This window comes from Eutrigla gurnardus (genome assembly GCF_963514095.1).
Source record: "Eutrigla gurnardus genome assembly, chromosome: 19".
Taxonomy (NCBI): Eukaryota; Metazoa; Chordata; class Actinopteri; order Perciformes; family Triglidae; genus Eutrigla; species Eutrigla gurnardus.
In genome coordinates, this window is record NC_139930.1 from 14,099,421 (window position 1) to 14,126,821 (window position 27,401).

Consider the following 27,401-nt stretch of genomic DNA (forward strand, 5'->3'; position numbering starts at 1 on the left):
CTGGACCCCAGGAAGGAGCCCGATCACCGGTTGGAGTCTGGGCTTTTATCTGTCCACCAGGAGGAGGTGGGGAGCAGGGAGCTGACAGGAGGATTGGACAGAGGAAATGCTGAAAGCATTTACTGGTGATTATGTTTTTCTTTCTTATGTGAACATTTTCATTCCTATTGAGACAATAAGGTAATTGAAGGAGGAACTTTTACTGATTGGTGAGGAAGGGAGAGTGTCATACATGTATGGGCCTGTCCAGTATAGTTGACCCAGATGTGTTAGGCATACACAGTAGGCTGTTATCTGGCTAATACAAGCTTTAATAATACAAAACAAAATTCATGAAGACAATTTGTGAGTGTGCACCACTAAAGCATATTAACTGATGTGATAAAAGTGTTAAGGTGGCTCCTGCTTCATCTTGAGGCCCTGTCTCGAAGTCAGCAGTGCATTTACTCTCTTAAGTTCTTCCCATAAATAGGCCTTAAGTTTCATGATACTTTAATATTTCCATTGTGTGTTACTTGTGATCAGTTTATAAAATACAGCATGTTGTTAAAGAGTAAACTAGTGGTTCCCAGCCATTCGTTTTATGGCCCCCTTAAAAAAAGCAGAATGCAGGTGGGACACCTGATCATGTTTATTGTCCAAAGATTCCCCTCTTCAGTCTTTGCATGCTTTTATAACTGGTTGAGGCCCTTCAAGGTCACATTACGTATGATTCACAGAGGCTGCCTTGCAGGAACACCTTTTACTTTCACTTTAGCAGCATTTTGAATGAAGACCTTTTTTATTTTTTTTACTATTTTTACATTGTTATTTTGGCATATTTGCTCAAGTACAACAGGGATGTAGATTACTGTGTCCATGCTGCATACTGGGGAAGTGATATGTCATTATTGCCGGCCTGGTTAAAATCCTGGGAAGCCCCGCTGCTGTGATTGAAGGAGCCGCGGGGTCAACAGGGCAGCCTGGATGCCAGAGGCCTGCTGATTGGTTGTTACCTGCGCGTGGACCCGCGCGGGCAGTTGGACAGTTCACGTTTGCGCTGACTCTGCCGCGGACCGGACTACTGGTCACCTGGGGCGACTAGAGTGAGGTGAGACGGCGGCGGGATTCATTACTGGAGTTTGTTGAAGGCGGCAGGTGATATTGATTGCTCGTATTGATCAAATGCTGCTGGAAAGCTGCCGCACTGTTGATCCGATGTTTTCTTATTTTGCATTGATTAGTTCTGACGCGGAGCACTCGTGCGTGCTGCGCGTGCGTTTCCTAATGTTGTCGTGGGTTTCTCCACAGTCAGGAGTTTACTTGCTGAGTTTGAGGAGAGAACATGTGCTGGGCTTTCCCATGACATGACACACATGACCCCCCCGCCACCAATGTTCCACGCATGTTAGCGGCGTGCACGCGTGTATCGCGTTACGGTGGGATTTACGGTGCGCGTGCATGCGTGCCTGCAGTTGTGCTTGGACGCACGGCAGCGCATGTGAGAGCGTGCAGCATCAGCCCATTAGTTCAGGGCAGAGACCGTGGGAAACATGGCTGTAAGACCTCAGCGCTAAAGCACATGTCCTTCCGCCTGGCAGCTCGACTGACTGTCCATTTCGCCCTCGTGCAGCTCTTCACACAGTTTAATTTGATCCGTAGATTTGGCTCGTGCACGACAACTCCATAGTTGGGGCACTCATTTGAAAAGGTCGATTAATCGTTCAGCAGAAAAATCGTCAGCAGCAGACTAATCGTTTTATTCTTCAAGCGAAGATTGCAATATTTCTCAAATGGGATAACCTTTGTGGTCACATCTTGATTTTTTTTTATTATTCTGTTGATGAGATAAAACAAAGTTTTCCAACTTGGACTCTTGTTACATTGTGATGGGCATTTTTCACTCACATTTTATTGATCAAATCAAGAAAACATGCAGATTGATTGATCATGAAAATACTGTCTATATCAAGCCAATCGAGTATAATATCAGCTTCAAGTTCACATAAATAATATTAAGGACAAATTATGTGTAATAAGTTCAAGGAAGTCAAATATAAAAGTATCCTTTAGGTTACTGTGCTGTTTATAGTCAGTTACAGCAAATAAACTCTTATTCTTTGGAAACATTATTTATAAACTAAATAAAGGTTGGATTGCTACTGTAATCAAACAACTACGAGAGGTTTTGCATAAGATGTGGATTTATTGTTTTTGCATATGAAAGGTTTATTATTCCTCCACATTCGACTTGCAATAATTATTTTCTGTCATTTCAGACCATAAATACAAAGCATGTCAATATGTGTTTTTACCACCACTGGTATATTTGACATGGACTTCAGCTCTATAGGCCTATCTAGATCTGCGATGTTTGCTTGTATAAATGGTATTTTCTAGTTACAGCTCAGTCACTCTGGATCAATGCTGATGTCATATGAGTGCAAATATTTTACATCTGTACAACCCTTGCTGAAAAAGTTTTAAGTGCGTGAGCAGCTGATGAAGGGAATGTCGAGCTCCTCTGTCGTGGGACCTCTTAACATTCCCGAGCCGGCTGCCATGATGGGACCCTTTGATCTGGCCTCTCTGTGGTCATGTGTAACACAGCTTTGCTCCGGGGCCCTATGAGACCCATCATTCAATAGCAAGCTGCGCTGACTGATTGATCTCAAAACTCGTCCGTTGAGTGTAATTGCCCCTTTAGCCTGAGCTTGCTTTCCGTATCACAAAGTACCCGCAGTGTGGCTCCCAAGACCGCGGCGCAGCGGGAGTTCTGACACATGATCCGGATGCATCATGAGTGTAAAAGTGCGAGTTATGGCGCCCGAGAGATTTGAGAGGCCCGCTCCGTATTCAGAGTTTGTTTTTGGTCCGTTTTCCATGAAGCTGCGGAGAGGCCGCTGCAGATGTGGGTCATGGGAATACCGGCGTGTTGTTTTTTTGTCTGTGGTATCATGCTGCACCTGTTACAAGAGCAGATCAAACACAGAAGCGTGTGTTTAGTGTGCACACAATTCGACAGAAGTTTGCCGCCTTTTTTCTGTTCTAACACCGCCCCTCTTTCATCCCCTTCTGTTTCCTCAGCCACATGGAGCCAGCAGACAGCCGGGCGGAATATGTGCAGGTAAGTCAACTCCGTCCAGGTGTCTGTGCCCTTCTCCGTTCCCTTTTCAGTCAGAGTTTATGTCCTTCAATATGTGGTATTATTGCACAGATGAATGTAACTGGAAATATTTCCCTCTCCATGAAACAAGGTTTCGTGACACGCATGCAGACACACGTAGTGAGATGCCGGTAGATACAAGGTGTAGTTTCCTCTCTCTCTCTCCCATGTTATTGAATTAGATTATTTTTAATGTGAGCGCTCGCATGTAATTGTGGCCGATTATTAGCCCTTTAGTCTCCAACAGTTATGCTCATTTCCGCAGGCTCACTCTGCATTTAGCCTAATTCAGTCTGCCATTTACCTAATTGAATTTGGAGTGAAGCAGTGCCCGTGTCAGCACTGCGCCGCCGCCGGCGAGCAGTCTGCGCGGCAGCCAGGAGGTGGCGCCACGCGCCGGAGCTGGGGACTCCTTCAGAGAGCACGTGAGGCTGTTTCGTGACCTTGGAGATGGATGATGGGGATTCACCATAAATGCATATTAATAAAGGTATTGGACAAGAAGGTGAAGCTCAAATAGGAAATTAATGAGAAGAGAGAGAAGAAGAGAAGTGAAATGTTGAGTTCTTTGGATCAGTTTTTCTATTGATTATCCATCTCAGACGAGTGGTAAAGGTTGTATTCCTTCTGTATCACAAATATATACAACTTCCTCTGAACACAACCCATTGAGTATAGTTAAATCCCACCACACTGCAAGCACATGGAAAGAATCCACTCCTGTATCACCTTCGCTCTGTCTTCCTCAAACATTAAATCCTAAAGCAGTAGGTTTGTTTTACTGCTGTTTATGACCATAACTGATTATTAGCACCAGGAAACATTTAGGAAACACATAGAGGTGTTTACTGGAGCCAGATCGTTACTAAGCTAATTTAATCCTCACTTTATCAGGTAGATGAAGGTCCTTTCTGAAATAGGGCCGCAGCTCTTGAATTTTTTATTTTATAAAAGTGTATTCATTTTTTTATGACGTTAGTGACGTCGTCTTTATTTCAGGCAAGGTGACCCCATGTAGACTATATGCCATTACTTTCATGCTTGACATGTGACTGCGTCTAATGTTCATTTTCATAATATTCCGTGTGTGTAATATCGGCTGAACGCGCGAGAGACAGGTTTGAATTTAAAAAAACAAGACGTTTTAGTGGGATTATTGTTTATCCCAAACCCTGTCATGTTTCGTCACCCAAATTTGTGTCCCATTCCCCAGTCTCGCTCTCCAACACCACAACAGCCACACCCGCCGCCCCACCCACTCACTAAAAGCTGCCAGCAATCCCTCCATCTCCTACCACTTCCCTGAAACATTTATGACAGCTGATGTTTAAATCAGGAGTTGGCCTCGGTGTTCCCTGTTCTAATGGGAAAGACGGTCCCCCACACGTGTACACATATCTACTTACACGCACACTGTCGCACGTATGAAAGGAAAACTGGGACAAGGTGAGAAAGCTGATCAAATCTCTGTATATGCTCAAAGAAAATATTATAAGTAAGAATAACCCGGAAGCATTCAGGACGCGTTACTCATTTTTAAGGCTTTATCATAAAATAATCAGGCAATAAAACCGGCCTGATGATACAGTGTTATAAAGTAACCAAAATTGCTCGGTTTCGTTTGTGTCTGCCTGCAGCCCAGCCCTGCTTTGTCTGCCGTCCTATTTAGTGGTTTGGTGCTACTTGGACGGGAGGGGCAGGAGGGGTGGTTTATTAACATACGTCTGGCACTAGAGTCACATTGGTGTTATTAAAAAAAACTGTGTGTGTGTGTGAAGGGGCTCAGTTGCGTATTTATGCGTTCCTTCATGTTTGATTATGCGAATGGTTTGATTTTTTCTAAATCCGTGTGTGTCTGTGTGCCTGCTTGATTAAATTAAGGCAGTGCCCTGTGGGTGCATGTACGTGTGTGAGCGCTTGTGAATATTACAGTAGATTAATTAATGTGGCGCCTCTGTAAATGAGAGGGGGGCGTAAACCGTCACCCTCGGTAACACGCCCCTGGAAAGTCTCCAGTTGCTGTACCTTCACCGTTCAGACAGACTGACAAAGACCCAGAACAGACACACGTCTGCACACACTTCCAGTACACACAGTGTGTTTATGAGATTATTTGCATAAACCAGTTTATTTAGGTCATCAAAAGAGGAAAAAAAAAAACATCACGCTATTATGGAACGTCTATAATTAACAAAATAACAGAAGTACCTTCAAATGCAGTACAATATCTATTACCCCCGGCATCAACCATCCATCAGGCAGAACCACTAGTGTGGCTAAAAAACTATCAGCAAGCACACTTTGCTAATTGGTTTTCAACTTTTAATGGCTTATTGTTTAACGGCCTTCGCCATTATGATTAGATGAGTTAGATGATGTGATGTTTTCAAAAGGAAAGTCTGAAAAAACCTTATGACCACATGCCAAATACAAACCCGGCGCTCAAAACTACACCATCAGCAACACTGACTGCGTATTATGTTCACTAACTGCAGCCACTGAGTTGAATCAACACGTATCAGTCTTAAGTGATATATTTACTATAGGGGTATGTTGTTCTCAGCGTTTCTGTTATTTTGTCCACCCACTTCAAGGTCAGCGTGCCCATGCCACTAAGCAATACACAAGGCAGAGAATAATGGCACATTGATTTCTCTAAAACGGTATTACACACTGCTTTATTCACGCTCAGGATGTGTCTAGTTGCTACAGCAACACATTTGTGTAAGGCTAAGTCGTTTTAATGTGATTAAAGCAGGACAGCTGATTTTTAATTGCACTATTTCACACCTAAATTCCTTTTTGAGGAAAAAAAAAACATTTTTTCACAGCGTTTTCCACCAGGCCCCTTTCTCTCGCTGCATCATTATCGCAGGCTGATGTTTCAAACGGCCTTTTGAAACACACATCTGGTGGCTCGATGCGGATTAACCAGTCGGTGAAGGGGGGGGGGGAGACACGGGGGGGTCCACCCTGTGAAAACACACTGATGGCGATCAGACGCACACAGATCATTAGCCGTAGCCCAATAACCCCCCAAGGAGCCCGGCCTTTGTTTTTAGAGTCGCACACTTGCACACACGGACACGCATAAAGATGTGTGTGCATGTATAATCTTGATCGGCACGTGCACTTACACACATTTCATTCTCACACTCTCTTCTCTCTCTCACACACACACACACATGCTGATTAGTGGGACGCTTGCAGGCACATGCAGAGATTCTCCATTGTGCTCCCTATCAGTCTGCGGGATGGGGCTCACTAATTAATATTTAACTGAAGACCGCCTCCAAGCAGGGGAGGAGATGTAGAGATAGAAAGTGTGAAAGGAGGGGCAGGTGGAGGCCACGGAGGAGAGGGGAAGGACAGAGGAGAGGAGGGGAGGGAAAGACAGGAGGTCGGGGCTAGTGATGAGAGGTCTGGATAAGGAGTAGGGAGAGATGAGGGGAGGAGCACTGCGATAAGAAGGGTTGGGGAAAGGTGGGATGGAGAGGGGAGCTGAGGGAATGCTGAAAAGAGAAGAGGATGGGTTCGGTGAATGGATAACTGTAAGACCCGTAGAGACGTCTTGTGACTCGGGTCGGATGCAGAGAATGAAAGGAAAATAGATTAAAGGGAAGCAATAGGTGAAGCAAGGATAGTAAGAGACAGACGATTCAAGATGAAGAAGTGAGAATAAACAGTAAAGTAAGAATGAGACTCTTAAGTCTCCTCAAAAGGTACAAAATGGGGCAAACTTGATGTGTGCTACGATAAATTGCATTTATCTCCATAATGAAATGCGTAACATCCAGTGATCTTTACTTTCTCATGGTGACTCCCGTCTTTATGAACTAGTATGCAGTACGGCACACAGTACCGACTCTGGGCTGGTTGCACTACTGAACACGACATCTCAGTTTAATAATGTGTTAAATATGTAGAATGATTACAGTTTTTGAATTGACCATATTTAGGTCTGTAAGGGATTGATAATGTTTAACAATATATTCATAATATAGTCACTTATTGGCTCAATTGAAGACATAGCTCCTCTTAGTTACCTAGTGTTATAGTGTGGAGCTCATTTTCTCTATATCAACCATTTCCAGAGAACACGTTGTGACTCAGTCGCGGTGAATCCATGGCTTCGCTTTAATGTTCCAGCTCCACACTGAATTTGTGTCTGACTTTACTGAATTCACCTGAGGATGCAGACTGACATATGGGAACACAAGCCGGAGCCTCACAATGCATTTAGCCTCAAACAGTGAGAGCGTCTGTGCTCATGTTAGCAGGATTTCTCTCACTTGTGCAGATCCAAACGCTCCTTTTTTTAAAAAGATTAGGAGGTGTGATATAAAAAGTATATGGTTTCTGAAAGTAATTTTGCAGAGTGGCTTTTAGCTAATGGACCTTACAGTGTAATACATTTTCATTATGGCCTGTCTGAGTAGAAATTAGACCCCTAACATTTAACTATTTTAATGCTAAACTTATATAGCGGACAGTTTACGCTTTAAACCCTGCATCCATCATGTTGTCAGATTTCCACAGCAATGCATTTTGGGTTGCATGTGTGTGTGTGTGTGTGTGTGTGTGTGTGTTGCACAGCAGCATCCAGATGTAACATGTTGTATGTTGTGATTGTTTTGGCCTGGTATTACAAGGGGGATTGAGGGAAGGAGTGCACAGGGCCCCCTCTATAAGATTATGTATGTCCCCGCTGTGTAATCTGTCTAATCCAGCGCTGGTTGGTTTGAGATTACATTGAGAGGAGTCGCTGCATTTAATGAATCCATCCTGTATCTTGTAGCTCCTTATCTGTCGGCCTTTTCTCTCTGCCTCTGACCCGCTAGTGTGCATTCAAGAGGCAGATTAACGGAGTGATTACAGGCGTCATGTGATGCTGTGTGTTTGCGTGGCGCAGAGATGACCCTGAAGACAAAGTCAGAAAAGGAGAGATTAAGAATTAGTGCAGGAGTTTTGGTCACCTGGCTCGATGCATATTTCTCCCCGTCTTTGGTCGAGTCGCTGTCTTGCCTCATGCCTCCCTGCAGTGGTGCAGACCCAACTAAATGCAGTGTCAGAATTCTGGATGCTGTCAAGTTCTCTCGCAGTGTTGCCATGGTGAGGCGTCCTCAATGATGTCACTCAGTCAGGCCTCTGGAGAGAGAGCCCCACCCCTTCTGAAATCTTCCTCTGTGTGTGTGTGTGTGTGTGTGTGTGTGTGTGTGTGTGTGTGTTTGTTTGTGTGAAATGGGCCGGTGAAAATCACACCGCGTTATCCTTGAAACACCTGCCTGTGTGTTTCAGCCTATAATGAGCTGTCTAGCTGCAGTCTGCATTGCTTTTTAGAGACGCATCATTAAATTCTGCTGTGCACACAAACAGACACACACACACACACACACACACACACACACACACACACACACACACACATATCATATTTTGCACATATCTTTTTTATATCAACATTATTTCACAACAGGAAGCAGCTCTGTAGCTCCTGCCATCTCTAATAATATATATAGGTGTACATTGTATATGTTTAAAAGGCATACATTTGCATTCAAGCGTGTGTGTGTGTGTGTGTGTGGTGGGGGTGGGGGGGGGCCACCCCTGCTGGGCTCTTTTCTTGGCAAAAGAAAGGTTAGATTCCTTTGGGAGGCAGCATTCCTCTTTTCCCTCCTTCCACCCGCATCTTTTTCATTCATCAGCTCATCTTTTCACTATATTTCTTTTCTCTCCTCCTATCCTTTCTCACTTTCTCCTTGTTTTACTCAGTCCGAAGTCCCCCCCCCCCCCCCTCCCTCCCTCCCTCCCTCCCTCCACCCACCCTCCACCCCATGTCAGCATTGTCTCGGCACTTGAGCGGGGGTCGTTGGGTGGGTGGGGTTTCTGCCTGCAATTCGACAGCACTCCTCTCTGTCCCTGCTAGCGTACACCCCCCCCCCCCGGCCTCATTCCCTCCCTCCCTCCCTCTCTCTCTCTGGTCCGCCCTCCCCCCACGCACGCTCCTTTCATCAGCAAGCAATGAGGTAATCCCTAGCAGCCGCGTGAAGTGCAGCAAGTGCAGTGAGAGAGGGAGCGAAGCGAGAGCCGGATCGACAGAAGCCGGTGCAGCGCAGGAGCAGCGGAGATGTCAGGAGCCGTAATATCTCTAGCTGTCATCAGGACCAGCTGTTAGCGGCTCGCTCGTAGCTTATAGCTGATGTGGTCACCAGCAGCTGCTTGCAGGCTGTAGCTCGGGTGTTAGCTGTTTAGCGCGTAGTCCGGTTCTGTAGTGGTGGGACTATGTTGAGGGGCTGTTAGCCAGGCTGAGAGGCAGGCAGGCAGGCAGGCAGGCAGGCAGGCGAGGAGGTTGGCAGGGGTGGGACAGGCTTAACCCAGGGGCTGTTTTTCTTTTTAGGTTGGACACCCTGGGTGGGGTAGAGATAAAGAAGAGGTCAGGAGACGGGGACCAGAAGACGAGGGAGAGGGTAAAGTAGAGGAAAAGGAGAAAAGGTTTGAGGAAAAGGTAGCAGAGGAAGGTGTGCACCCACCATGACGGAGAGGTGTAGTCTGTGGAGTGCCCTGTCGGCTGCAGCATGCTGCTTCTACCGGGGGTCTTTCATGCAGGTGCAGGTGAGTGAGCATCAACGTGTGTGTGTGTGTTTCTGTTTGTGTGCATGTGTAGCAGAGAGTCAGCGCTTCCTTGTGTGTAACAAAGTGCTCACACTACGTGATATCAAATATGTATATATGTCATTAGTGTGCCCGGATTTAATCACCCATCTAAGTTTCCTCACATTTGGCGCATTCGTCCGTGCACGTGTGTTTGTGCTTGTGCGTGTTCGCTCTCCTGTCCCGGCAGCCGGTAACGTCAGCCCTCCTGGCTGGCGGACCGATGATATCATAGACGCTGTACAGTACTCGGGTGTCAGACGGACTGTGTGAAATCACGGCGTGGACGGAGAGGGGAACGGCGAGGGAGGAGAAGGGTTTTGTGGACTAAAGAGAGGAAATAGAGCACGGGAATACGTGTTTGTTATTTGCGTGTTTGTGTATGAGAGGAAGAGGAAGTGTGAAGGGTACAGTAGAGTGGAGCGTCTCAGTTTTACTGGTCTAATTCTGGCTTCACGCCTGAAACCTAATATCTGACTTTATTCCTGGGACAAAATGACACCTACGGTATATTTTGGATGTGTATACGGAATGCTTCTGTGTCTGTTTGGCTTCATATTTGATGCTGTTTTAGGGAGCAACTTTTCTGTCTATTTTCTTGTTTGTAAAGCTCAGAGAATTTGTTCCAAATATGAGAGTTGAGTTGCAGAGAAAGAAGGAGACTTCTTAATAATGGTAGACTATAAGGGCAACTGTGTTATTGCCTGCGGTCGTGTATCGGTGCTGGACTGAAGTGTTGAGTGGAACATGTACAAGCTTCTCTTCTCCCTGCCACGTTGTTTGCAGCTCACTGTGTTGTTATAATCACGGCTCTGAACGGGACAGCGGTGGAGTGTGTGTGTGTGTTTGTGTGTGTGTGTGTGTGTGTGTGCGCGGTTTAACTGCGTTTCAGGGCAGTAATCCTCATGTTGGGTGTCGGCGTGCTCCACCTCGTCCCTGGCAGCGCGGCATCATCAGCGTGGCAACTAAGACCAAGACAACTAAGACAGTCGCCGTCTTCTCGTGGGATTACTTTGGTGGTTTTGTCCTCTTCTTCTTAACATTTTTTGAAGGCATCTGCTTTTGTTTAGAGTGAAACGTTTCAAAGCTCAGTCATTAAGTTATTTTAATTGAATCTGTCGCGGGGTTCCTGTGAAGTGGTGGTTGCGGTGGGGGTGTGTGTGTGTGTGTGTGTGTGTGAGGGGGGGGGTAAATTAATTAGCAGTCGCCGAATCGTCGGAGTTAAGTGGGAGCCTCTCTATTGTAAAAGAAATAATTGCTTAATTCCCTGAAACTTGCGTTTGTTTACAAACAGTGCAATTTTGCCCGCGGACCAATATTGATTCCCCTGATTCCGCTCTTATTAAACATAGCCTGTCAAACACAATAGTGCGTCGTGGAATCCTAACAACGGCTGCCGCGCGGGGAAGTGATACTTTAATCATGAGTCGTTCAACCTCATGTTTACACTCATGCCTTTCTTTTAGACGCCCGCAACTAGTGATCGAGTCCTCCTTTTATCTGAGAAGATAACTTGGCTGCTAGCCTGACTGCTGTGTGAACCTGTGAAAGCTCAGGGTAACCAGTGATCTTCTTATCAGTGTTTTATTCCCAGCAGTAAGGACTGCACCATCAATCGTTAATGGTCAGTAAGAACAGCAGGAAGACTATGGAATATATTCACCATTATATTTAGTCGCTGAGTTTTCAAAACTACAATAGCAGTCAAAAATAGGTCAAATGCCATAAAACAAGTAGTATTTATAATGTATTGATAACGCTGTGCTGTTACACAAGAACCATGCAGAGATGATGTTAATACGACGACAGGGGGACAGTTCATCAGCTGTATCAGTGGAGAGAGATTACACTTGATCCCCTGGTCTAGACTGCAGTATGCTAACTATGGACACACACACACACACGCGCACACAAACACGCAGCTTAACCACTGTGTCTGCATTAGACCCCGTGCTTCCAATGCATCCATGTAACTGGGACAATGTAACTGTCCACTAGACTCCTGCAATGTTAAAACGTTGAACCCCCCCCCATGAGCCCATAGAACACACTCTCACACACACACACACACACACACACACATGCATTAACAGACGCACGGACACACAAATACACAGAAATGCCTCCTCTACTTAAATTGTTTTTGAAGTTAATCCTTTCTTTCTGTGAGCCACTTTCCCCTCTCCCCCTCTCGCTCTCTCTCTCTGTCTCTCTCTCTCTCTCTCTCTCTCTCTCTCTCTCTCTCTCTCTCTCTCTCCCGCTCCACTCGACTCCATCTCTGTAGCCTCACTCCCTGCTGACCTGAACAGCATGTGGCAGCCGTCATGCCAGCCAGCAGCCGGTTCCCTCTGTCCTTTAGCGTTCGTGCAGCCCGACTGTATCTGGAGCGCTGCTGTCGACCTCCAACCTCTCAACATGGCACCTCCATGCCATCCGGGCCCCGCACACACTGCTCAGCAACTTTCTGTTGTGAAGGGTTGTCATGACGAGCGGAGCCCAGAGGATATTCTTCTGGTTATAGGACGCCAAGAGACAAATTGGAAGTAAATGCAAATGAGCTGCTGATTGTGCACATGGTGACACAGGTGCACGAGGTTTTGGCGTTGCAATCCATCAACCTGGGTTGATTTTTTAATCATGTTTTTAAATAATGAAAATAAACTGGGAAAGCTCACACATTTAGAAGAATAAAAATGGTGTAAAAGAATCAGCCCTAGTGATGTAAACAAGTTAGATCATCATAGAGCTCCATTTATTACATGCAGCAGGAAGAAATCCTGCAACAAATATATCATATATATGAAACTGGCCAGTTTGATTGCACCAATGTCCCTTCTGTGCGTCTCATCTATGCTTTAGTCCCAAGAGAAGGTCACAGTTTAATAACAGAAATTGAACCGGCACCTCTGGCTGTATGTCCTTCGTACCTCCACTCCATAAAATATCTGCAGGCCTGCACAGTTCACTGTCTGTATTTTGACGTTATCGGTTTTCATACATGCTTGTCGCTTGCAAGTTAGTACTTCTTCCAGTGATGGATGTCTAAAGTTAGACTTTCTACCAAATGCCACAGTCTTGAATTGAAAGGGAGAGCTTGTGTTGGTCAGCCAGTCACAGCAGGTTAACCAGCAATCAGCTTGTCGGTCAGATCCCCGGGGGGCCCATTGCTTCGTATTAGCTTTACCCATCACCCCCATTCTCTGTCCCGGCAGTGCTAAGCTAGCTGTAGAAGATATGGCCCCGCTAATGCCTTTATGTACGTGTGTGTTTCTGTCTGTCCGAGCCAGAACGGGAGCCCAAGCCAATTGGTATGTTTTAGTATTGAAATATTCACCATGTAATCCCCTTCTCTCCACTGCTCCTATCTCTCTCTCTCCCTCTCGCCCTCCTCCCCAAAGCTTTTCACCACAAATCCTCTTTTGGCGTGCATGCCTGTCACACCCTCAGGCTCATAGTGTGAAGGACAGCTGTGTGTGTCTCTGTGTGTGTGTGTTGTGTGTGTTGTGTGTGTTGTGTGTGTGTGTGTTTGCGCTTAAATTGCCTTGTTCCAGAGTCCATATCCTCATTAGAGCACTGTGATGTTTTTGGCAGTAATATGGAACGTGTGTGTGTGTGTGTGTGTGTGTGTGTGTGTGTGTGTGTGTGTGTGTGTGTGTGTGTGTGTGTGTGTGTGTGTGTGTGTGTGTGTGTGTGTGTGTGTGTGTGTGTGTGTGTGTGTGTGTGTGTGTGTGTGTGTGTGTGTGTGTGTGCCCATTCAGTAAATTTGTCTCTTCATTCACATTTCTTGCGTCTCAGCTCTTCTCTGCTGAGTTTGTTGCATTAGCTGAAGAGAAAGATTAGTTTAAGCCGGTATGAATCGATCAACAGTTACTTCTTTGACACCGGTGACGTATTCCTTTAAACAAGTCTGATGCCTAATCACTAAAATGTTCTGATCTGGCGCCCCTGCCAGCAGGACAACGTTGTTTGTGCCTTCAACTCTCAGAAACTCTCTCAGAAACGATTCACATGAAACGTTATCGAATCTGCCACATCTGTGGTTAAGATTTGGTTAGTGGTTTCAAGAAACCAGCATGTTGGAGACAAGATGTGGGCAACAATCAACAGTCAAAATCAGATCTTTTTTCATCCACCTCGACTTCCTTTACAGGTTTGGCAGCACTATAATAACATCCTGCTACTCCCGCCTTTTAATTCTGAGAGAAAACTGATCACAAGAGCTGCCTCGACACTTTAAGGAATTGGTCATTTACTGAAAAAATAAGCAGTTAAATTCTTTGAGGGAGATGTCAGAGAATTTGAGCAGCAATGCAGATCCCACACTCCAGTCCAGTCGGCTGCGTATGCACCTCTAGCTGGTTTGCCAGGAAATAGATGACAACCTATTAAAGTCCAAGCCAAACAGAAGCCTTATATCGTCCTCACTTAAAGGCTCCAACTGTGAAGCGGCCACAGGAAATGTTGGGTTAGCTATAACGGCACTAAAGAGTCCGCTGCTATCTCATTCTTCAGCGGCGCTTTGTCCGTCTGACACATTGTGCTCAGGCAGGGAAAACCCTGTGAGTTGAAGTGGTCCTTCAGCTGCAGGTCATTAGAAGGCAGCTCACGCTGGAAGGTAGGACGGGCAATTCCTAAAAAAGATAAAAATGGGGATTAACAGAAGCGTTGACATATGGTTTCGCTGAGCCTCTCGTCAAATAATGTAAACTTGTTTGCACGGTTGATTGTACCAAATTAAAAGCTGAGCTCCCGTCGTTAGAGTGAAGTTATAAATACTGTAATTTGAATAAATATGGCCAGGCTGTCTGTCCTCGGGTCACTGCACGGTTCAGCAAACTCAAGTGTGTGACGTGCTCTTTGTTCAAACAAGTGAAAATGCAAAAAAAAAAAAAAAAAATGGTAGCAGCTAAACGTATCATGACGTTTCGCTGCAGGCCAGGATCACAGTTTTCTAGCTCAGTGCTTCGCGTAATCGTCCGCTCCGTCTCTTGACATGACGGAGGAAAAGCTTTAAAATAGAACGGCAGAAGAAACGGCGAATGCTGCCGTGCATTTAATCTGAGGCTCTTTACAAACAGAGGCCGGTGACGGAGAAGGATTATTCCAAAGGAAACCTGCTCAAAGAGAGATGGGAATGCCCCTCAGCATTATAATTATCTTCTTCCCGCTCAACGTTTTAAGGTGTGGGGCTGAAAGTAATTACTTTGGGGAATATTTACATTTCGCTTTTGAATCTTTTAGTACCATTGCCTCGATTACTGTTCACATAATACTGTACTTTTTAAGCATTATTTAATCTGGCAGATTTGTTTGATTATGAGAGCTGGGTAAGTAACATGCTAAATAATAGCAACCGTAGCTTCAAACTGATTTGTTCCTGGACTGAAATGGGGGTATGGCTTCTAGACACCGACCTATTTTAGATGAAGAGAAATGACCTATAGATGATACATTATAAAAGAGCTCCTGGTAACTGGTAACATTGAATATACTGCAGGTTGATGGCATCGCATTAGCCCAGTTTATGTATCGCATCTGCCTCGCTCATCATTGATCGAGGATGAGAGTAATATTCTCCTCTCCTCCTCCTTTTTTTTTTTCATCTCTCATTCATTCACAGATTTTAATGTGGAGCTCTGAGACGGATGAAATCAAGCGTCCGTCAGTTTTACAAGCAGACCTTCCGAGTTGACACGGAGGGCTGCACAGTGTTTGCGCGAGAATCAATCCTCTGAAGTCTCTCGCTGGAGAAATGGCACATGCCTGTGGATTCACACACACACACATTCAGACACACCACACGCTCACATATGCTGGGAATGACACAGCTGAGAGGGAGTGTGGCACGCTGAAGGGATTTGGAGCAGGAGGCCGGCGATTGTTTGCTCTCCTCATCTTTGACCCCGCCTGACCTCGGAGACAGCCGAGGCTGACGGATCAAAGGCGGCCGCAGTTTTTAAGCGCACAGCTCTCCCAAGTGAAACAAAGTAGTCGATCCGGCACGAGGAGTTGCACCGCTTTTTAACGCCCATTGTTTGATACAAAAAGTAGGGCCTTCTGGTTTGAAACACATAATGGATGCAATGTGGAAGTATAGCACCTGCTCAGAAACTGATGTCCTGATGTCAGCATTAAAGTTATACACATGATGTATAAATGAATGAATTTATTACAAGTGTATCCTTGGACTGTATCCTTACTAATACGGTTGAAAGGAAACGATCGATTTATTTACGTAGGCGGAATATTCAGTGAGTTGTTTTATTCTGTAGGTTAAGGTTTCACAGCTTTCCACGCCAGTGTTGCTTTGTCTTCTAATCGATCCCACAAGGCGAAGTGTGTTTGAGTTAAAGAAGGCCCCCTTAGACCTCTGCAGAGTTTTGAACGCATCATTTTCCTTTAAGAAAAGACTCGGGGCTGTTGGAGCGTCTCTGGGTGATTTGCAGAGAGCAGCTGAGAATGGCAATGAACACACTTTGCTCACTCGGTCTCTCATATAATACACACACACACACACACACACCCTACATGCCTACACATGCATGCCCGGCTCTACAGATTAGATGGATTGTTTAGTCTCTGAGGTGTCTGAACAACTTGCATTTCATTTGCGTTTGTTCTTATTAAACAGCTTAAGTGTTTAATCAATTATCAAAAAAAAAGAATTCAGATAACTTCCTGTCAGCTGAGTAATCGACTAATTGTATCAGTGATACAGCAGATGCACCAGTTAAGCACTCGCTCATAGTGGTTTGGTAGATGGATGGACATACTGATAACATTAGTTGGTTATTAATGAAGCAAATAATGCCGGTTAATGTGAATCAGATACAGATTCCGATCAAACCAGATTTAATTTACTTGAATTTGATAGCTTTGTTGGATTTAATTCGATTCAAATCTGATCGCACTTCTGTTAATAAGATAGATTCGGTGCAGTGTTGGGCCCACGGATCGCAGCTAGCACACGCGTAGCTCATGCATACGCATCATCACGGCCTCAGTCCAAGTGGTTGGTTTTAAGCAGAGGCACGGGTGAGGAGTCCGTTGAAGGAACAGTGGATATAAGTTATGATGTTTCCGGTATGAAACAAGTGAGAAGTAGATGTGTGCAGATATAAAGAGAGTAATGGACGAGACACAGGCGGAGAACATCCTCCAGCAAGGCAATTATTTTCTGTATCGGGACAACTCGAATTGCATTATCGTGGTTAAGGGGGGGTTGGGGGGCTTTTAGTATGTGTTATCTGGACTTGTATCTATCTATAGCGTGCACATTGAATTTTTCATATCAACTCGTAACTACCGCATGTTTTAAATCCGGGAGGTTCAGGACTGGTTTGCCTCTTGTGTTCACACGTGAAGCCTTGGAAGAAATCCCAACTGCTATGCTGGCAATTACAAGCCTGCAAGTGACATCATACTCTCTCTCTCTAAAAAAAAAGGTGGTGTTTGGGTGAGACGTGGGAGGTGTGGGTGGCAAGAGGGGGAGGGGAGTGTAAAACATGCAAAGAGGAGAGAGAGAGGGAGAGGGAGAGAGGGAGAGGGAGGAGAGTGAGCCCACGGTACTTTCTAACAGGCTATCACAGGCTAATTTCCCTTGAGCTTCTCTTAGAGGAACGACTCTAGTGTCTCCCTCGGGAGTGTTTACACTCACACCTTCACACACACACACACACACACACACACACACACACTGAATGCAAGTGCTTTCCTTTTTCTTTCTGTTTTTTTTTTCTTTCTTTCTGTGGCTTGAAAGCAATTGCGAGGGCAAGGCTGCTCTGAAAAGGTGTGCATGTGCATCAATGAAAAGAGGTGTGTCGGTGCGTGTTTGTGTGTGTTGTTTATTGCAAAGTCCCAGCTTGCAGGAAAAAAGCTCCATCGTCATCACCATGACAACACCCATCTCAACCCTCCCAACCCCCATCAGTTATGTGTGTGTGTGTGTGTGTGTGTGCGCGCATGCTTGATTACTTGCATGTTTGTTTGTGTGCATTTCAGAGAAATTTCAATGTGTGTGTGTGTGTGTGTGTGTGTGTGTGTGACACGGAGTGAGCATCCATTAGGGAGCATCCCAGCAGGTACTGTCTGTGTCTCTGAATGATGGACACGGCCCTAATAGCTCTGCCTGTATGCCTCAGTGGGGAGTGGTCACACACACACACACACACACACACACACACACACACACACACACACACACACACGCACGCACGCACACGCGTGCACACGCACGCACGCTCCATTGCTTCCTCTGTATGAATGGAATTGATACCTCAGCGGCGCTCTCCCACTGTCTGCCAATTGTTCAGCTCGCTTCTCAACCTCCAGAAAGGGATGACATCATTGCTGGCCAATGGCATCACAGCTCTAGGGCGTGCTTCTTTCTAACGGTCTGCATGATCAAGGGTGACGAGGAAGGTTGTGTGTGTGTGCTGGCAATGTAATGGGTAGATGAAAACTGATTGATTTACAGCCGTGGTCGAACTATTATTTTTATCTCATCATATCCTCATCATATATATGCCTTCTTTCCCCCCCTCTGCAGTCGCATCTTCACCTGCATCATCATCATCATCCTCTCTTCCTGAATGCATGTGGTGTGTTTGTGTGTGTCGAGTTCCAAGGCCAGTCGATAGGTCATTGTTTGTACCGTGACTAGGCAAAATTTATGTGCACTGACACAGCAGGGACTGGGATGACACCGTGACCGCGCTGCAGATAGACCTGTTCATGATGCACTTCCCCACTGTGACCTTCCATTTACAGCGAGTCCGTGCATCATGGCCTTCGCAGACGTGCGCTACTCCTCGGTTTCACATTCAGCGGACAGATATGAGAAAGTTTTCTCACTCGCTGGAGATCTAAAACTAAACCCTGTTTTGATCCTATTTGAGTTTAAAGTTCAGCCTAATCCCTTAAACATATACAATTAAACGGAATTTGTGTACGATGATAAAAAACACTTCAAAAGCTGCTGTCCGTCCGAGAGTGACCGCGTTTGGATCTCCATTCTCTTTCTTGGCTGTGCTTCAGCCAGCAGAGCTGATTAATCCTCCGCTGTCAGTCACTGATAAATTAATTAGACGCTGTGTCACCATATGTGCGTGTACCCATGGTAACGAGGCCGCAGCTTGGGCCACAGCCTTTATTTGAAGTTGATTGAGCAATAGAAGGCAGTGAAAATGTAAATTAAGAATAAGATGTTTTCTTTTTAATTTAAAGTTACATAGAAATTCCTCCGTGTTAGAGAGTTTAATTTTAACCAACTCAAGGTCCTCTTCACTGACCTCCGCCTCTCCTGTCTGTCCTTCAGCTGCTTCCTCCCTTTCCTGTTTAACTGCATTGGATAAATGCATTGTGGGTTTGTGTTATTTTTTTTTTCCTTCACACCTGTCACTGTGAAGATAGATGGTCCTAGCATGGATGGTAATGCTTCCCGGGGACAGCGATTTAAATGGCAACTATGAAATGGATGCATATGTGCGTACAGCTGTGTACAACCGATTGGTTGCAATATCTGTTTAAATTCATGCACGCGCAGACATTTATATGTGCGTGTTCCTTTTCGTGTGTGTGTGTGTTAACGGAGGACGGTCTGTATTGATGAGTCCTTAGACCTTCCATCCATCAGTGTGCTGACCTTTTACCCCAAAAAGCAAATTGGCCCTTAATGGTTCAGCCCAGACAAGAGAGGATGACAGCAAGTGGCACAGCCCTTAGGGGGGGATTGTGTGAGTGAGTGGCGCTGTGCAAACGTTGTTTATCATCACGAGAGGACGCTGATTTTAACATACCATGATTCGCATATTTGTCATGATGAGGTCTATTTTTATAAATAATGCTTTTTCAGTTTGCTGACATGCATGATTTTCTGCTCTGCACCACCAATCACAAGCTCTCCTCTGAGCTGCCAAAATGAAGGGTTAGATTTGTGTTTCCAGCCGAGTGGATGAACTGCCCCGAGCATCTTTTAGCTGCCCCAGCTGGTCCCGGTTGTCAATAGACACTGACAGCTCCTCTTCCAATTAAAGACAAAAACAGGATGTTCATTACTGTCAGTGAAGTCGTTCTAAAAACAAAGTAGACCAAGCAGACTCATGCTCTCAACGAAGGATAAAACCAAAAATTACTAATCAAATTATATTGTGAGCCACATTCCCTGCTGTGTAACACTTATTAACTTGGAAAATCTTGACACAAGCCTTCTATTAAGCTCTTTGTTCTAATGTATACATATGCCCCAAGTAGATTGCATTGTTGGTAACAAACAAGTGCGTACATCCTTAAAAAAGAAAAAAAAAAAAAAATCTAAATGAAAGGAATAGTTAAATGCTTTTTTATTATAATAAATTCCCTTCACTCTCCTCTGCCTCCTGCTTCTCTCTGTGTGTGTGTCTCTGTTTTGCTGATGGAACAAGGCCATGCTCCCGCTGTTGTTGTACATCAACACACATTCTCACACACACACAAACACACACACACACCCAATGCCGACAGAGCGGCTGAGTGGCTCGGTGAGGGAAAGTGCACAGAGAAGGAATGATGTGATGTGTGGTCAGGGGACGGTGGACTGTTATTAACTGTGGAGAGGAGAAAACAAAAGGAGGAATAAAAGAATGCAGGAGGAGCGAAACAAAAAGGGTAATGGAGTGAGTTGGAAGGATAATAAAGTATATATTTAATAAAAGAAAGTGTGAGGGATGAGACGGGCAGATGAGCCGTGAAGCCGGGAAAGGAAATGAGACGACTGACCTCCACTCCATTTACATCCATCTTTTCTAGATCGGGAGGAAGATGTGAGGGAAAATATTTACATGAAGAGCATGAGAGGTGCAGAAAACAAGCGTGGAACATAAGGGGTGGCACATAAGGAAGCGAAGTAAAGGAAAGTCGTGATGAATCAGACGTGTGTACATTCGGGCGGTCTATAAATTGCACTGCAGCGAGGGAGGAGTGAAGTATGAGAGGCGAAGGAGGGCCGGACCAAATGCAGTGATTGAACAGCAAAAGCCTCAATTCCCTTTGATTACTCTCGGCTTCAGCCAAGGGGAGATGGACGGGGTCGATTCAGCTGTGTCAGTCGGGGTTAATAAACATCTTGAAAGAGAGGGCCGTCTCCAAACAGCTGCTACGTGATTCAGCTTCTAAATGTGGGATGTGTTCTATATCGTGGCTAAATGTGCAGTGGTGATGTGGATTATTCTTTGTGCAGGTTCCTGTGGCGAGTGACACTACGGTGAACGGACGTCAGAGCAGGAAGCGTGACTACGAAAATGTGTTACTCGCCTCAAATCCTGTCGGCCATGTTGGCAGACGCCCAGGTCACCACGCTGTAATGTGCGGATTTAAAGCATGAGTCATTGTGAGGAAATAGCTAAACAAAATAGTGTGACAGAGTGGGCTGAGGCATGTGTGGCTCCATGACTTTTGTTTTCAGCTATTGTTGTTGTTTTTGTACAATCGGATACGAATGGATCTGGAGATTCTCTGTTTTGTGTATCTTGAAAGTTTTGTGTGTCGTAAACGAAAGCTGAACCCTGATTAGTCGGGTCTGGTGGACCAATCGATAGCAAAACTTGACGACTGAAACGGAAAACAGAACCACAGGAAAAGATTGCACTTTGCACACACACACACACACACACACACACGCACACACAATGGGATACCATGATAACTGCTCCCAACCAGCCATGTTTTCCTCTTAACTACACCCCACTGCACATGACAGAGCAACGCACACATAGGGCACATTAACCTCACACACACACACACACACACACACACACACACACACACAGACTTTCTTCAGGGAACCACTTTCAGGGGCGTGCTCAGTATGGAGTTACCATGGCAACAGCATTCTATAGGTGTGGCATTGCTGAGTCGACAGAGTTGGTGTGTGTGTGTGTGTGTGTGTGTGTGTGTGTGTGTGTGTGTGTGTGTGTGTGTGTGTGTGTGTCTTTACCTTATGTGTGGTAGTGTAGCATCTGGTGTTTATTCTGGGTAATGGTTTTGTTTTAATGGACATCCATGCAACTCCTCATTACTGCAACAGTCCTTTTCTTATTCCAATCTGCAGTCGAGCGCTGAATTATCATACTTCCCTCGTCTTCTGTCTCTTCTGCATGGATATTTCTACGCAGTAGTACAAATTGTAAAGAACGTTTTTAAAAAAAACAAGGGTTTCCTGTCATTCTGAATGCTTGTTTAGGCCAGTCGCTTGGGGAAAAAAATGTTGGCGTTGTATTTTCATGTAATCCACGAACAAGTTGTCAGAAAATGGAGTTCATGTGTACGATCCCATCTCTATTAGGATTTAAATGTTTTTTAAGCCCTTTTAAAGGAACTAGCTCTGTTGCCCTCGTATTACTGGGGGATCCCAGGCAAACAGAAATTCACACACGTTAAATCACGTCTCCGACTACACCAACGCCATGTGTGTGGCTACATTGCTGCGTCATTAGCCGAAGTATTAAACTCCATTTGAATTGAATTAGTTTCAAGCGAGCTATCTAATTTCATCCAGAGAAACGTCTAATTGAATCTGTCTAATCTGTAATCAGCATCTGCATGGCACTCTGGGTGACATCGGCGCTCCGGTCGGTTTAAACACACGTCTAAACACGCAACACGAGAGTGTGCGTTACAGCGTGTAAGCGTGAGGAAAAAGTGTGTGGATGTTTACTAAACCTAGCTCTTCTGTGTGTGAGAGAGACCTATAGGTATGTTCATTAAAATCTGCATCTGTGTGTGTGTGTATACATCAGCATGTCTTGTATATTTATATCTGCATGCGTCTGTGTGAGCGTTTCTCCGTCTGTTCATGTTTTTGTGATATCAAGGTTACTTCCTTGTGTTTTTCTTGCTCATTGCCGCCGACAGCGCTGTCGTGGAAACTCTCCGTACACAACCGTTTTATTTAAATAAATGAGGCAGAAAAGATCCAATTCATTTCACAGAAGTGACAATATGGTGCATACATGCATGATGATAATAATACACTCTTGCAGGACGGGCACATCGAGGGAGGACGTTCAGCTGATTTGTCGGTACAGTGACACTGCGTGACTTTAACCGGGGAAGGGAGCTTTAAGGGTTGTTACCCAAGCTGTCCTAAAATGCCCAGATGTACCAGAAGCTGTGGCTCGCACAGGGCGGCGGCGCAAAGGATGATTCCAACAGACATTTTGGGTGCATCCTGCTTTTTGTTTTTACTTCCACTGCGTTTTAGAACGGGAGGGGCATGTCCCCTCCCTCGCTGTTCAAACAGAGTCTCCAGTCGCCATAATTCAGATGAGAGGAGTTGATAAAAATGTTGATGTGCTCATCAAGGTCGATTCAGTGTGGGGACAACTCATTCAAAAGCTCGTTCAATTTTCACAGCAATAGCTTTATGAGCAGATGAGGCTTCCTTGAGGACATTCTTTACCCCTGAGGAGTGTCTCTCAGGCTACATCGACCGATTAGTTGAGGTTGAACCCGTAGAGGACTACAGGTACTATAAATACCCCAGAGTCCTTTAGAGTGAAAATAAATATCATCTTTATTTTTATTGCAGTCAATATATTCCTAAAGGAGGTCCAATATTTGAACAGCAGGCTATGATAAGGGGCTACATCAACAAAATGTAGGTAATAGCATCATTTTTTTCTTCTTTTTATTGGCCTTGTCACAGTCTCTCCATGTCCACTGTATAAAGACTCGTGAAATTGAGTTAATAGAGAGAACCTGGGAAAAGTTTGAAAAGAGGATGGAGAAAGTATAAATGTATAGCAGAAGGATAGAGTAGTAGTAGAGAGAGATGACCTGCAGAGCAGAGCGGCACTGTGCTTCCTGCAGTCTCCGTGGGAGTGTAGCTGTATGTCATATCCTGTCCACCAGCTGTCAGTCAATCCAGGGGGTCTCTTCTCTCAGAACATACTGACTGACAGCTATATATATATATATATATATATATATATATATATATATATATATATATATATATATATATATATATATATATATATATATATATATATAGTGTGTGTATTTCTGTAGGGTGTATAGGCATCCAGCTGCCACGAGGGGTGAATGCCCCCTGTGCGTTTGTGTGTGTACATGCGAGACACTCATTCCTAACGACAGTAGAAGGTCACTGTTATCAGTCTCATGTTCTCTTCCTGTCTCTCCACCAGTCATCTCACTCTCTCACTCTGTCTGAAGCTGCTTCCCCATACTGTCTGATATCATATGAGACATCAGCACTTGGATTTTTCTTTTTTTATCTGTTTGTTTTTTGGGAAGCCTTCACAAAACACAGTGGAATCAATACTGCAAAAAATCTAAAAAGCTTATTGTGTCAGTTTTGATTCCAATTCCCATCCCAACACGTTCTGGATCTACTTTCTCTCCATTTCCTTACAATCTGTTCAGTTCTCTTCGTAAATGATTGTCGTTGAGTTTATTTCACACAAGCTTGTGTAAACGAGTGTGTTGTGTTATACAGTCTGCATCTGCTCCACATGCAGAGAGCACTAATTAATCAAGAAGACTAATTACGAACAGCATTTTTCACCTAAGAGAAGAGAGTTATTCCAGAAAGGGTTTGTCAGGAAACAACATGCAAATGCATACAATGTCTCAGCTGATTACTCTGCAGCATCAATTAGGCCCATAAGAGAGCTGTTGTTGCAATTATTATCCAATTGATGTTTTAAAAATATTACAATGGACACATTTCAATCAGTTTTAGTGATTTCTTGCAGGGAGGTTTTCTTTCCCATTATGATTTGAGAGTAAAGTTTGTTAACTTTTTGACCACTGAAGTAGAAAACTGCTACATAAGCACTTAATACGTGCAGTCCATTTACCATAGGAGTGGACGTTACGCCAACAAAAAAAATAATTTCCCAGGTTATTAAGTCAGGGACATTGCCAAACAGGGTTCAGGCATGTTAAACTGCAGCGACTTCAGACTGAACCCACCATTTAACTCTCTTTATTGCATCATTGCAAAAGAAGTTTCATTAGCTAAGATTAATTTCCATTCCCACCTTGCCATAAGAAAATAAAGGGTAAATATGAAGAGTCTAATGTTACCAGCGCTCCCTCTAATGCTCATATCATTTTACATGGGTGTTGAAGACTATTATTCCCGTGTGAACCAGTGCGAATGTAACAGTGGAAATCAGGCCGGAGGGCACAGAGGGATTACAACAGTCTGGAGACGGGTGATATTGGCCACGTCCGTATATTAACTCCCATAATGTGCCTGTGTGGGTGTGTGGGTGTGTAGGTGTGTAATAGGAGATAGGAGGATTCAAGGGTCATTATGCGATAATCCCGGTCTCTATCTCCCCAAAAGAGGGGATGGGTAGAGTGGAAGGGGACGAGAGGCGGAGAAAGAGAAAGCAGATCAAGGGATTGCAGGGTTCTTTAAGACCGGGACCCCTGACTTTGATGTGTACGTGTGTGTGTGTGTGTGTGTGTGTGTGTGCACATGCACAGGAGGTGGTATGCCACCCCCCTCAAACACCCAAACCCAGCCCTCTTCCTCCCCCCACTGTCACCACCACGATTCGGGGCGTTACCATGACAACGGGGTTAGAGGCTAGCCCACAAGCAGAGAAAAGAAAGAAGATGCATTCTGACTGGAGCTTCGATCTAAGTGCTGCAGTCTGTTTAGAAAGCATTCCTCTCCTTTAGTTGGTGCTTCTTTTTTTTTTTTTTGCCCTCTCTCTCTCCTCACTGAGGATCCACGCTGGTAGACTGCAGGTTGTTATACGAGTCAGCAATTATCTCCCATTTCATTTCGCTTCACTCACTTGTTTGTGTTTCATCACATCCCCTTGAATTGCGGAAGGTACTTTCCCATGTGTTCGTTCCACAACAATTAGCAAGCCAACTAGTTCAACGGCGTGTGCCAGGTTTAGCGTTGTAAATACCAGTGTATATGATTTTGACTTTACATCGCACAAAACCACATGCAGGGGTGAGGTGGTAGTTTAATCTGGCAGTAATGACTAATCAGATTGTTTATGGAATCAAATAGTGTTCATAAACACAGTGCAAACCCTGCATACCTATACCAAAAAGAAAGAAAACATTAAGCATTTAAACTGGACAAAGAAACAGACATAAAATAACCAATTCATCCTCGAACAGACAACAGAACAAACCCCACACACACACACAACATAAAAAAGGTGTGTGTGTGTGTGTGTGTGTGTGTGTGTGTGTGTGTGTGTGTGTGTGTGTGTGTGCATAATATATGTATAAATATGTGCATATATTCAGAATTTCTCCCCATTATCATCCCTTTCATTTATTTCCCTTTTTAAGGTGGTTCATGTTTTCTCTTACTGATCCTGAGTGATACCAGTGTCAATTTACCACTCAGGGAGGGTGTGGTGATGTCATCGGACGAAACCATCTAATTGGCCTCGCTGTGAGGGAAAGAGGCAAAAGTGCATGTTGGTGTTAATTAGGTGACGGATCGCACTTAAACCTAAAACTCCATATTAACACATGCAGACAAAGCCTTCACCCCTGTAGTCTAGTCCATGACTCCATTCAATCTATACAAAACACCCAGCATTACAATGAATGTATCAAAGCCCCTCTTTATAGTAACTGTGCTCTTATCTATCTGACCTAGAGCTACGTTCTCTCCACCTCCAGACCAAAAATAGAGCTCCATCCATTACTTGTGCCACCCATGTAGAACACACACGTGCGCACGCGCCTACATGGATGAATGCACACCCACTCACATCACACACACACACACACACACACACACAAGCACAAACACAAATCACTTTTCCTGTTTTCGCCCCCCTGAGGCAACAATGTCCTGCATCAGCTGCTAAATTGCCTAAACTCTCTCATCTGCTAATGGGCTACCTGTCTTGCTGCATACAGCCTCTCTGTCTACATTAATGAGTTTTCTGTTGTCCGTCTGTCTGCCTGCCTCTGTGCCTTCCTGAATGTCTGATGTCTTTATGCACGCCGCTTGTTTTGTCTCTCTGTCTCTGACCTGTCTGCTTTGTATCTGATGTATGTGGAAAATAGCAGCAGTAATAGTTTCGGTCAGAAATAGTACTAGCAGAAGTGCTCTTAAGTACTAAAAACCTGGACACAAACTGGAGCAGTAATAGTAGACATAGTAAAAATAGAAATAATAGCACATAATGTAAGTTGGAGGTGTGTAATATCTGTAGCAAATAAATATAGTAGTAAGAGCAGTTGTAGCAGTAATAGAAATTGGTCGACATTATGAGAATAACCACTGTTAAACAAACACAATGATATGTTGCTATAGCAACCGAGGACTAAGCGCAGCGGGGGTACAGTTGCATGCACCTCGTCACCGTAATTAAAATAGTAATATCATACTGGTGTGTGTAGATGTCTCCCATTGGGTGTATTCCCCCTTTCCTCCCCTGAATAGAATCTCTTTCTTTTGTTCTTTTTCCGTGCTCTCACATCTCTACTCCATCTCTGTTGCCCTCCCTCTCTCTTTAAGAGCAGAGTGCGTCTGCTGTTGCAGTACAAGGGAATACAGGGAATTTCTCTGCAATATTAACACGGGGAAGGTATTTATATTGATGGTCAG

At 44.7% G+C, this 27,401-nt stretch overlaps 1 protein-coding gene across 4 annotated transcripts in view; it reads left to right on the top strand.

The window, feature by feature from the left end:
* Window positions 1–27,401, top strand: part of sh2d3ca (SH2 domain containing 3Ca) — a 47,815-nt gene that overhangs the window by 1,503 nt on the left and 18,911 nt on the right. For 3 of the 4 annotated variants that reach the window (XM_084034632.1, XM_084034633.1, XM_084034634.1), the window contains exons 3-4: window positions 1–125; window positions 3,067–3,106. The exon at window positions 1–125 is cut by the window's left edge. In XM_084034632.1, the coding sequence (XP_083890758.1) occupies window positions 1–125; window positions 3,067–3,106 (165 nt within the window). Of the gene's footprint in view, window positions 126–3,066; window positions 3,107–9,621; window positions 9,758–27,401 lie in introns of those variants that run through there. The other variant, XM_084034635.1, reaches the window with a different exon arrangement.